We start from the raw sequence: 12,841 nt of genomic DNA on the forward strand, positions 1-12,841 counted from the left end.
AACCGGAGCACCAGGAGGAAACCCACGCAGACACAGGAAGGATGTTCAGACTCCGCACAGACAGTGATCCAAGCCGGAATCGAACCTGGGACCCTGGAGCTGTGAAGCAATTGTGCTATCCACAATGCTACCGTGCTGCCCTTAAGAACAAATAAATCTACACTATAGCATTTTACCGTAATCCATGTACCTATCCAATAGCTGCTTGAAGGTCCCTAATATTTCCGACTCAACTACTTCCACAGGCAGTGCATTCCATGCCCCCACTACTCTCTGGGTAAAGAACCTACCTCTGATATCCCTCCTATATCTTCCACCTTTCACCTTAAATTTATGTCCCCTTGTAATGGTTTGTTCCACCCGGGGGAAAAAGTCTCTGACTGTCTACTCTATCTATTCCCCTGATCATCTTATAAACCTCTATCAAGTCGCGCCTCATCCTTCTCCGTTCTAATGAGAAAAGGCCTAGCACCCTCAACCTTTCCTCGTAAGACCTACACTCCATTCCAGGCAACATCCTGGTAAATCTCCTTTGTACCTTTTCCAAAGCTTCCACGTCCTTCCTAAAATGAGGCGACCAGAACTGTACACAGTACTCCAAATGTGGCCTTACCAAAGTTTTGTACAGCTGCATCATCACCTCACGGCTCTTAAATTCAATCCCTCTGTTAATGAACGCGAGCACCCCATAGGCCTTCTTCACAGCTCTATCCACTTGAGTGGCAACTTTCAAAGATGTATGAACATAGACCCCAAGATCTCTCTGCTCCTCCACATTGCCAAAAACTCTACCGTTAACCCTGCATTCATATTTGTCCTTCCAAAATGGACAACCTCACACTTTTCAGGGTTAAACTCCATCTGCACTTCTCAGCCCAGCTCTGCATCCTATCAATGTCTCTTTGCAGCCGACAACAGCCCTCCTTACTATCCACAACTCCACCAATCTTCGTATCGTCTGCAAATTTACTGACCCACCCTTCAACTCCCTCCTCCAAGTCATTAATGAAAATCACAAACTGCAGAGGACCCAGAACTAATCCCTGCAGTACGCCATTGGTAACTGGGATCCAGGCTGAATATTTGCCATCCACCGCCACTCTATGACTTCTATCGGTTAGCCAGTTCGTTATCCAAATTTCCCACTATCCCATGCCTCCTTACTTTCTGCAGAAGCCTACCATGGGGAACCTTATCAAATGCCTTACTAAAATCCATGTACTCTACATCCACTGCTTTACCTTCATCCACATGCTTGGTCACCTCCTCAAAGAATTCAATAAGACTTGTAAGGCAAGACCTACCCCTCACAAATCCGTGATGACTATTCCTAATCAAGCAGTGTCTTTCCAGATGCTCAGAAATCCTATCCTTCAGTACCCTTTCCATTACTTTGCCTACCACCAAAGTAAGACTAACTGGCCTGTAATTCCCAGGGTTATCCCTAGTCCCTTTTTTGAACAGGGGCACGACATTCGCCACTCTCCAATCCCCTGGTACCACCCCTGTTGACAGTGAGGACGAAAAGATCATTGCCAACGGCTCTGCAATTTCATCTCTTGCTTCCCATAGAATCCTTGGATATATCCCGTAAGGCCTGGGGGGACTTGTCTATCCTCAAGTTTTTCAAAATGCCCAACACATCTTCCTTCCTAACAAATATTTCCTCGAGCTTACCAATCTGTTTCACACTGTCCTCGCCAACAATATCACCCCTCTCATTTGTAAATACAGAAGAAAGGTACTCGTTCAAGACCTCTCCTATCTCTTCAGACTCAATACACAATCTCCCGCTACTGTCCTTGATCGGACCTACCCTCGCTCTAGTCATTCTCATATTTCTCACATATGTGTAACAGGCCTTGGGGTTTTCCTTGATCCTACCCGCCAAAGATTGTTCATGCCCTCTCTTAGCTCTCCTAATCCCTTTCTTCAGTTCCCTCCTGGCTATCTTGTATCCCTCCAATGCCCTGTCTGAACCTTGTTTCCTCAGCCTTACATAAGTCTCCTTTTTCCTCTTAACAAGACATTCAACCTCTCTTGTCAACCATGGTTCCCTCACTCGACCATCTCTTCCCTGCCTGACAGGGACATACATATCAAGGACACGTAGTACCTGTTTCTTGAACAAGTTCCACATTTCACTTGTGTCCTTCCCTGCCAGCCTATGTTCCCAACTTATGCACTTCAATTCTTGTCTGACAACATCGTATTTACCCTTCCCCCAATTGTAAACCTTGCCCTATTGCACGCACCTATCCCTCTCCATTACTAAAGTGAAAGTCACAGAATTGTGGTCACTATCTCCAAAATGCTCCCCCACTAACAAATCTATCACTTGCCCTGGTTCATTACCAAGTACTAAATCCAATATTGCCCCTCCTCTGGTCGGACAATCTACATACTGTGTTAGAAAAGCTTCCTGGACACACTGCACAAACACCACCCCATCCAAGCTATTTGATCTAAAGAGTTTCCACTCAATATTTGGGAAGTTAAAGTCACCCATGACTACTACCCTGTGACTTCTGCACCTTTCCAAAATCTGTTTCCCAATCTGTTCCTCCACATCTCTGCTGCTATTGGGGGGCCTATAGAACACTCCTAACAAGGTGACTGCTCCTTTCCTATTTCTGACTTCAACACATACTACCTCAGTAGGGTGATACTCCTCGAACTGCCTTTCTGCAGCTGTTATCCTATCTCTAATTAACAATGCCACCCCCCACCTCTTTTACCACCCTCCCTAATCTTATTGAAACATCTATAACCAGGGACCTCCAACAACCATTTCTGCCCCTCTTCTATCCAAGTTTCCGTGATGGCCACCACATCGTAGTCCCAAGTACCGATCCATGCCTTAAGTTCACCCACCTTATTCCTGATGCTTCTTGCGTTGAAGGAGACACACTTCAACCCATCTCCGTGCATGCAAGTACTCTCTTTTGTCAGTGTTCCCTTCCCCACTGCCCCATTACACGCTTTGGCATCCTGAATATCGGCTACCTTAGTTGCTGGACTACAAATCCGGTTCCCATTCCCCTGCCAAATTAGTTTAAACCCTCCCGAAGAGTACTAGAACACCTCCCTCCCAGGATATTGGTGCCCCTCTGGTTCAGATGCAACCCGTCCTGCTTGTACAGGTCCCACCTTCCCCAGAATGCGCTCCAATTATCCAAATACCTGAAGCCCTCCCTCCTACACCATTCCTGCAGCCACGTGTTCAGCTGCACTCTCTCCCTATTCCTAGCCTCGCTATCACGTGGCACCGGCAATAAACCAGAGATGACAACTCTGTCTGTCCTGGCTTTTAACTTCCAGCCTAACTCCCTAAACTTGTTTATTACCTCCACACCCCTTTTCCTACCTATGTCGTTGGTACCAATGTGCACCACGACTTCTGGCTGCTCCCCCTCCCCCTTAAGGATCCTGAAGACACAATCCGAGACATCCCTGGCCCTGGCAAGCGGGAGGCAACATACCTTCCGGGAGTCTCGCTCGCGACCACAGAATCTCCTATCTATTCTCTTCTCTTTTAGGTATGGGATAGTGTTCTCTTCTTATGTTATTATTAAAATCTCTCGGATCGATACATACTCTTAAGTCCCCATTTGGTTTACGAACACACATCTTAGAGCTTACCCAGTCTGTCGGCTCAGTCACCTTCGATATGATATTGCATTTTGCATTCTATCTAACTATGCCGGGATTCTCCCGCAATCAGCGGGGCAGCCCGTACCAGCGCCAAAGAGCGGCGTGAACCACTCCGGCATCAGGCCGCTCAGAAGTTTCGGAATCCTCCACAATTCTGGGGGCTACACCAGCGCTGGAGGCGTTGGCGCCATGCCAACTGGCGCGGAAGGGCCTCTGCCGGCCGGCGCAAGTTCATGCATGCGCAGAACCGCTGGCGTGTTTCCTGCGCATGCGCATGGGGTTTCTTCTCCATGCCGGTCATCGCGGGGCCTTACAGAGGCCGGCGCGGAGGGAAAGCGTGACCCCACGGCACAGGCCCACCCGCAGATCGGTGGACCTCGATCGTGGGCCAAGCCACCGTTGGGGCCCTCCCTGGGCTGGATGCCCGCCCCTCCCCCCCCCCCCCCCGAGGACCCCGCTAACCACCCTCCAAGCCAGGGACTCCAATATGGACCTTGTCTATTTCACGCCGGCGGGACTGGCTGAAAACGGGTGGCCGCTCGGCCCCTCGGGGCCCGGAAAATTGCTGGGGGGGGGGGGGTGCTGCCAACGGCCCCTGACCGGCGCAGCCCGATCCTCGCCCCCGCCCGAAAACCAGCACCGGAGAATTCAGCAGCCGCCGCCGGAGCGGCGGGGCGGGAGTCATGCCGCCCCCGCGATTCTCTGACCTGGCCGGGGGGGAGGGGTCAGAGAATCCCGCCCCTTGTCTTTGAGACAGTCTCTTAATGGTGTTGGAACTCTTCTGATGCATCTAATGACTGGCTTAGCATCATTTTTTAGTTTATTGCTGTACGTTAATGGTGAGGTGCCCATTCCACTGAAGACATGCTTAGCGTTGCTCAATATTTCCTCAATTCGATCATTTAGTGAGCCATTTAAATTTCTGGCTGTCTGTATTCTTTGTACCAAATTCAATTTAATGTATGCATCTACCCCAATTAGTGATGACTTTGTATCATCCACAAATTCAAATACCAATGGCATACAGATGTCACTATTCTGCACCGTGAGGCAGCAGGAACCCACTATTGCGTTCCCGTTGTAGTCTGTCAACCTCCAGTTTGATTTTTTAATTCTTGGAATATTGTTTAATTGTTTTAGATTTGCCTCTGTGGTTAAATTTGCATGTGCACCCATAGCTAGCTTGAATGGAACATCAGACCCATTAATATTAAGTGTTACAGTGCAATCTTTAATTAAATTGGAGAGTTTAAATATTGTTTTATCATCAGTGTCCAGAGCATTAACTCTGGTTATCGCTTTTACCATAAAGTTATCCTGCAGAGTAATTGTCGAGGAATCATTATTTGAAGTTAACATTTTTTCTTCATGACATTCATTTTGTATACTCGGTAACTTTTTATAACTATGGAACGATTTTTTAGAGTTGTTTGCCGGTGTCGCTGGTGTAAAATGGCATTGTGAGGCAAAATGATTGAACCTGCTGCATCACAGGCATTTTTTTCCTTTTGCAGGACAATCTTTTCTCTTGTGGGTGTGACCACAGGGTGTGTACATCATCATGCTGGTGATGTCACTTTCAAAATGGCCACCATCAGTGACGTCCTGTCTTCTGAACTGCATCACAGAGTCAGTAGTGCACTGTCTTCTGAACTGCGCCACAGAGTTAGTGGCGTTTCCCAACTTTGCGCCTTTTTCTTAAGCCCTGAGCTCTGCATATTCGTTTGTGGCTTGTTCATTGGCCTTGCAAAGACTTATGGCTTCTTCGAACAGCAAAATCGGACTTCTTAATAATCTTTTTCGCAATCGCTCATCATATATACCAAACACTATCTGAACCCACAACATCGATTCCGCAACAAAGGAAAAACTACAGGACTGCACCCTCAGTCTTAAATCAGTTACAAACAAATTTATCGATTCTCCTTTAACTAAACATGTAGCGCTCATACGTTTCATTCACTTGCGCTTTGCAATGAACATCAAATGTGTCCATGTACGTTCAAATTTTTTCTTATCCTCACTGTCTGCGAATTCGAAGCAATTAAATAATTCAAATGCCTGGATCCAGCCAAATTGAGGAGGAGCACAATTTTCCGTTGACCAGGAGCTGATTCAAACACAGAAGCAGATAAAAAACTTCAATTTGCTGTTTGCAAATTTTCCAGTTTAAACTTGGTTTACTGGTCGTCCTGAAGAGTTCCGGCTTAGTCAGACTTTCCAACTAATGATCAGTAGCTTGGTGCTGTCTCTGAGATCTGTGTAGCGGTGTGATTGTTCTTATTTTCTTTTGAGAAGATAAACTCAGTTTCTAAACTCACTGCTTACATTGAGGAACACACTCCTGGTACCATGTGGTGTTCTTTGTGATTCTATTATCAGGGTGGATGTTGTAGTGTTCACAAAGACCACAGAAGCTAAGTTCATTAATGAAGCTAACTTTTATTTACACTACTTATTGAAGCTCGACCACTTACTCCTAAAGTAAACAATAATCTAGTAATCTGCAATCTGTACTCTACGAACACTAGTCTCTACACTCTATCTATAACTGTACTTTACACTCTCTCACTACTCCTCTCCAGACTTCTCCCAGAAGCCTGTGAGTCAGTGCTTTATGTAGTTCTGCATCTAGCTCCATCGAGTAGTTAATTATGATATGACATTAACCCTTTGTATTCTGAACATTTCACATAATGTCACAACCATGTCTTCACTTAATATCCAAAGGAGCATCATGGGCAGCACGGTAGCATTGTGGATAGCACAATTTCTTCACAGCTCCAGGGTCCCAGGTTCGATTCCTGACTTGGGTCACTGTCTGTGCGGAGTCTGCACATCCTCCCCGTGTGTGCTTGGGTTTCCCCGGGTGCTCCGGTTTCCTCCCACAGTCCAAAGATGTGCGGGTTAGCTGGATTGGCAATGATAAATTGCCCATAGCGTCCAAAATTGCCCTTAGTGTTGGGTGGGGTTACTGGGTTATGGGGATAGGGTGGAGGTGTGGACCTTGGATAGGGTGCTCTTTCCAAGAGCCGGTGCAGACTCGATGGGCCGAATGGCCTCCTTCTGCACTGTAAATTCTATGATCTATGATCTATGACTTAGTGCCATTCCCTTGCCTTTCGCCCATAGCCCTGCACATTGTTCCTATTCACCTAATGATCTCTTGAAAGCCTTGATTGGTGCTGACGACCCTTTGTTAGCATGCTTCACAGGCTGAAGAGTGCAGATAGCAATCTGTGGTATTGACCCGGGACTAGTAATCCAGAAACCTAGAGTAAGCTCTGAGTCCCGGGTTCCAATTCACCAAGGCAGATGATGAAATTTGAATTCGATAAAAATGTAGAATTAAAAGTCTAATAATGGCCATGAAAACATTGCTGATTGTCGTAAAAACCTATCTGGTTCACTAATGTCCTACAGGGAAGGAGATTTGCCGTCCTTACCAGGCCTTGCCTACACGTGACTCCAGACTCACACAGCGATGTGGTTGACTCTTAACTTCCCACTGAAATGGCCTAACAAGGCATTTAGTTCAAGGGCAATTAGGGATGGACAACAAATGCTGGCCCAGCCAGCTATGCTCACATCCCAAGAATGAATTTAAAAAAGGCCATGAGGTCCACCTGAATATTGGGGCACAGTGCAGCATTTGAGACTCACTTCCGTAGCACTCAGCTGGTCAAGATGTTACACTTTGCTCCAGTGCCTTCAGTGCCTTCAGTTTTGCATTGTTACAAATTCAGGGTGGTAAAGCTCTGGGGAAGGACTTACCATTCTCTGTGAGGGGGTTGATACTATCACAGTAGAGCGGTTTTGGCGACTCTGTGGTTTGGTTACAGTGGCCATTTTCTGGTTCATTCACTTTGCAGATGCTCCTAGCCTTAGATGACTGATCGGCTACAATGTTACTCTTGTCAAAGGAAACCACTGTATTTTGCGAAGTGATTTCACTTTCCACATTTGTTGCAGCATTTACCATACAACAAATCATACTGCTCTGTTCTGAGGGTGATGGCCAGCACAGTTAGGGTAGGGTGGGTCCTGAACCCTGAAAACTTCAATTTCCTTCCTGAACTTCTTGCTGCTTTTTTCAGACTGATTGTTTAGCATGAAAATGCAAATGGCTTTGAAATGTTAAATCTTTCTCATGAAGCAGCTGCTTACGGACTATGTCGCCGTGAACCACTGCAGTCTATTTGATCCCGGACTAACACATCAAGAGGGGTGCCATTTGCACAGTTATATTCAAAAATTTTCATAGCTGCCGTGCATGATTGTATCGATCCACAAGATGTTCGGTTCGTAGCTTTAAACACATGTCTGTCAGGTATTATGTTCTTCACTGGCAAGCGTATGTTTTTAATCATTTTTAAAACTGTTTGAGTACCCTGTTTCTCTTCCATCATTTGGAAAGACAAGCAATTTGAGGCTCTCAGTGGGCCTCGGGGCCCGCTCTCTTTAGTAAGTGTAGATATATACTTTTACACAGAAAATAATAATCATTTGTCATGTGAGAGTGCCTTTAAGAAAGGGATGTTTAAGCAATGTACCTTTAAGAAATGCAGTGATGTCAGAATGTAGGTGGAGCTGGGTTTTAGCTCAGCCATTTTGCAGTTTTAGTTTTAGTTTTGAGGAAAAGAGCTTGGGTGTATCTGTGTTTGCAGTGAACTGGATCTGCTGTGATCTCTGCTATGAAAGACTATCTCTGGATCATTTGGGTGATTTAAACTCATGATAGTAATGCCTTTAACCTGATGTGTTTCTGTTTAAAGGTGTTAAGTCTCTTGGATGTTGAAAGGAATAACTGAAGGATTATTTAGTGTTGTATTATTTTTGGGGTTATCTTTGAAGCAAGGGGTGTTAAGTGATCCAATGTTTATTTAAAAGGTTAAGGTGAGTTCATGGAATAAACATTGTTTTGTGTTTAAAAACCCACATGTCCATAATTCTAATACCACGCCTGGAGAACAAGCCGTGTGCTTCAAATGCAACAATACATTAAAGGGGGAGGTTGGTTGAACTCCATGATACATTTTGGGGTTCTGAAAATGCCTCTCCCAATACACATTGCATTGTAAATGTGCTGTCTGTCACATGTGAAGTTAAACCAAGTCCCTGTTTGCCCTGTCAAGTGGCCACAAATGATCCCACAGCCCCATTCTGAAGAAAAAGAGGAGAATTTAGCACAGTGCCCTGATCAATATTAATCTCTCAATCAATGTCACAAAAAACTGTTTGAGAAAAATAATTCTATTGTTTATTTCCCAAAAAAGCAATGGGGCTGAATGGACTCCTAATCTTACATTCCTATTTGTTCTTAGCCTGTCTTTTCCAATTACATTGTTGTTAACGGGAGCTTGTTACGGACAAATTGGCCACAGTGTTTCCTACATTACAACAGTGATTACACTTCAAAAATACTTCATTGGATGTGAAGCCCTTTGCCACATCCGATGGCTGTGGAAGGCACTATTCAAAATGAAAGTCTTTCTTTACTTGGCAGTGGAGAAATTGGCAGGGTAGTGGGGCATTGACAGGGAAGTAGAAATACTCATTTGCCACAGGGACTCAGAATTGCATCATTATCAAATTGGTTAATCTAATGGTCATTGTCATGGACTGAATTTGTGTGGAATTTTCAACTTCACTGGGTGACACACACAGTGTGTGTAATGGGAAGAACTTCCCTAATTTGCCCGAAATTTGCCTTTTCTCATCCAGGACATTTCTCTGAAACTATTATCTCAGGTATTATTTACCCATCCCATTCAGTAGCTTAACACCACACATATTTTCCCTGATTATCCAAACACAAATCAATTTACAGAAATAGCAGTTAACGTATGTATATTTATTTTGCTGACATATGTTCGAAAGTCAAAACCATATTTGTCAAGAACAATCTAGAAATCCCTCATGCGTCTGAAAGATCCGATAGTTGAGTTGTAGCCGCCCCAGTCACTGTATCTCTTGTATTCTCCAGGTCTCATGAAGTACTGTCGGCCTCTGTAGTTGGGATGTTCATAGAAGGTCCAGTGACCATCCATCACATGGCAGGAGTGGATGTCACGGTAACGGAAACGATCGTAGACAGATGGACAGTCATCCATGAATTCCATCATCTGTCCTCCAAAGTCAGGCCTCTCGTAAATCTTCATTCTGTAGTTTCCACCTCGGTACTATAATCGAAATAAAAACATATTTGTGATGATGGTATTAATTATACATTTGAATCTGGTTATAAAAATGGAGCTGATGGATTAGAAGGGAATTAACAATAAGAGTAGAGCTGGGACAATTGAATAACATGAACAGACATTTGGTTTAAATTTTCAACTGATTAAGATTGAGAAACATTTGGGTAATTCCATACAGTTAAAAGGAGTATATTCGTCACACTCAACGTAAGACCCATGAGATCATTTCTTATGATGAGTAAGAGTTTAGTTTATTTTTCTTTAGATTAACATTATCTTGTCCTCCTATGTGGGTGATTTGGGAATCAGAGTTCACGATACCAGAAAACCTAGATGTCCTGGGCTGTTTGTGCAACGAGTACACCATGAGTTATAAGAGTCTGCTGAGCATTAATGTATTGTGTAAGTGGACTAAAGGTAAGGATAACGTCAAAGATAAAGGGGTGAGGGAATGGAAACCTTGAATTCAGTAATTTCATGGGTTGGGTTGTCTGGAATCGATGAGTTTTTTCCTCTATTTTTATGGGAATGACAATGTAACCAATGGAATAAAATGATTAGAAGTGTTGATGTGCAGCAACGTGCAGTTTTGTTGCGTTCATGCATGACCCTGATCCCACTTTTCTGTACCTTTGATGTGATGTGAAGTAGGACTGGAAGTTCCGATGCAACACTCACTGAATTCGAGACAAATACTTCAGTACAAATCTAGCCTCTCGTAACAAAACATGTTAGAATAAGAATAGACAATATTCTAAACCTCAATTCAATAAGCTCCTTTTCAGATCTAAAGGTGTATTTAATATCATTTATTCAAGTTGGGCTGTGCAGAATGTTTGAATTGATCAACTTAGTGAGTCAATGTGGTGCTAGAATTATTAACGCAAATAGAAAATATTCTTTTGATGCGTTTAAGTTGAAGTGAGGTAAGTGTATGAGGAGAAAAGGGAAACAAGGTTCCGCTCACAGTATTGAACACAGAGAGATGGAGAATATTAATGTGGAGAATAAACATGTGGACATGGCTGAAGATTCTTGCACTGAACGGCCTGTTTCTGTGCAATGAATTCTGTGTAAATATCTTATCCAATCATTGTCAAATGCTGATAGTCTCTAACAGATTGTGTTTACGAGGTAGAAACTGATCTGGTCTCATTTTTGTTCCCTGACTTGGAGGCAGCCACGTGCCAACCTAAGGCCCAAATTCAACATCAGCACTCATTAACAGTTGATGCACAAATACCCTCCAGAGGCAGTTTAACCATTTGAAGAGCACATGGACAGGATTAGAGTGGATACTGGGGACATGGGATATGAAGTGGGATGGTGATGATGTGACCACAATGACTTTGGAATCAGTCAAGTATCTGCATTGTCCTTAGGACAATAGGGAGGCTTTTCATCAAAACAATTTCTCCGCGGTCTCTCCTGAGGACCCAAAGCCACTGCAATCAATCTTCTCTCAGGGCACCCAAAGCTGGGACCTAGGCATCCCTAACGCTGTTTTACAAGGTGAACGCAGTGCCTGTAAAATGATATGACCCAATTTAGAGGAGCAATGAGTTCTAAATTCTACCAATGCAGATTTAAATCTTTAAATCTCAGCTGTATTTTTGTTATTCGCTCTTGGGACATGGGCATCGCAGGGTGGGCCAGCATTTTTTGCCCATCCAAATAGCCCTTGAGGGCAGTCAATAGTCAGCCACATTGCTGTGGGTCTGGAGTAACATACAGGCCAGGTAAGGATGGCAGATGTTCTTCTCAAAAGGATATTCGTGAACCAGATGAGTTTTTATGACAATTGACAATGGTTTCATGATCATCATCAGACTTTTAATTCCAGATTTTTATTCAATTCAAATGTCACCATCTGCAGTGGCGCGATTTGAACCTGTTACCCCAGAGTACTCTGGATCTCTGGATTACTAGCCCAGTGACAATACCACTACACCACCACGTCTCCTTTACTGTGAATACAAATGTTATTTGCGAAACACAGGATAACTCCGCAAACATAGGTGCTTTGCTCAATGAACATTTTCTCAACTGCAATCTGAGCAGAATATGTAAATAACCAACTTACATATGGGTAGGTGCGACACGACCCGATGCTGTCATTGAATCCCATCCAGCGCTGGTAGTCAGGATATTCTCCCCTGCTCAGAACATACTGGTATCCCATGTAATTGGGTCTCTCATACATCACCCACCAGTCACTCATGACACGCATGGAGTTACAGCGGCTGAAGTAAGGGGACAGGTCAGCACAGTCATTACTGCACTCATAGTGCCGACCCTGGAAGTTCCTGTCCTCGTAAAAGATAATCTGTGGTAAGCGACAAGATAAATTAATAAGCCTGAAAATCTAGTGATAGTAATCACAAACTCTCACATCCTGTAGAAAATCAGACTGATTCTTACCTTTGCCATTTTGAGCTCACAGTTAGATGAGTAACTGCTTTAACATAGCAACACGTTGTACAGTGTGGTATATATACGCTGTACAGAATGACCTCTCTACTCTGTTCCTTTGTCATTCATATGATCTGATGCTGAACATCAGCAAAAAGAGAACAAAACACATCACTTGACATGTTGCTTGACATGTCACTGATTCTCTTCACTTTGCTTTCACTTCATTTTATTTGTTGTGTGAAAACAAAGAGGGAGAGTCCATCGTCCTTTCTACATTCTAACTGTTTACAAACAGCATTGGTTACAAAATCCATTTTCAAGAACTTATTTCCAGAATATACCCAGCTTCCTCACTGTGTAAATTAAACAACATTTGCTTCAGTTGCTTTCCTCAATGGCGTGACTATTTCCAGGGACAATACAACGGTAAATGGATTTGTTGTTCTGTTTGAGTCAGGTTTAGCTGAGGTGCAGATTAACGTGATGTCTGTAAATGACGATGGAAGATTTTTGTAGATAGTTTGCAGGAACACCACCCACTATTTTTATATTTCCGTCTTCACCTCTGATTT

The 12,841-nt window shown here is 43.9% G+C and overlaps 1 protein-coding gene across 1 annotated transcript; it reads right to left on the reverse strand.

The window, feature by feature from the left end:
* Positions 1-9,487: 9,487 nt before the first annotated feature.
* On the reverse strand, positions 9,488-12,239 carry LOC140393521 (gamma-crystallin S-1-like). The gene is made up of 2 exons (XM_072479829.1): positions 11,938-12,239; positions 9,488-9,836 (listed from the first exon to the last, which is right to left on the reverse strand). The coding sequence occupies exons 1-2, from the start codon at positions 12,082-12,084 to the stop codon at positions 9,561-9,563; spliced, it is 423 nt and encodes a 140-aa protein (XP_072335930.1). The 5' UTR covers positions 12,085-12,239; the 3' UTR covers positions 9,488-9,560.
* Between the last annotated feature and the right edge of the window lie 602 nt (positions 12,240-12,841).

The sequence above is a fragment of the Scyliorhinus torazame genome, chromosome 2, assembly GCF_047496885.1.
Source record: "Scyliorhinus torazame isolate Kashiwa2021f chromosome 2, sScyTor2.1, whole genome shotgun sequence".
In the NCBI taxonomy this organism is placed as follows: Eukaryota; Metazoa; Chordata; class Chondrichthyes; order Carcharhiniformes; family Scyliorhinidae; genus Scyliorhinus; species Scyliorhinus torazame.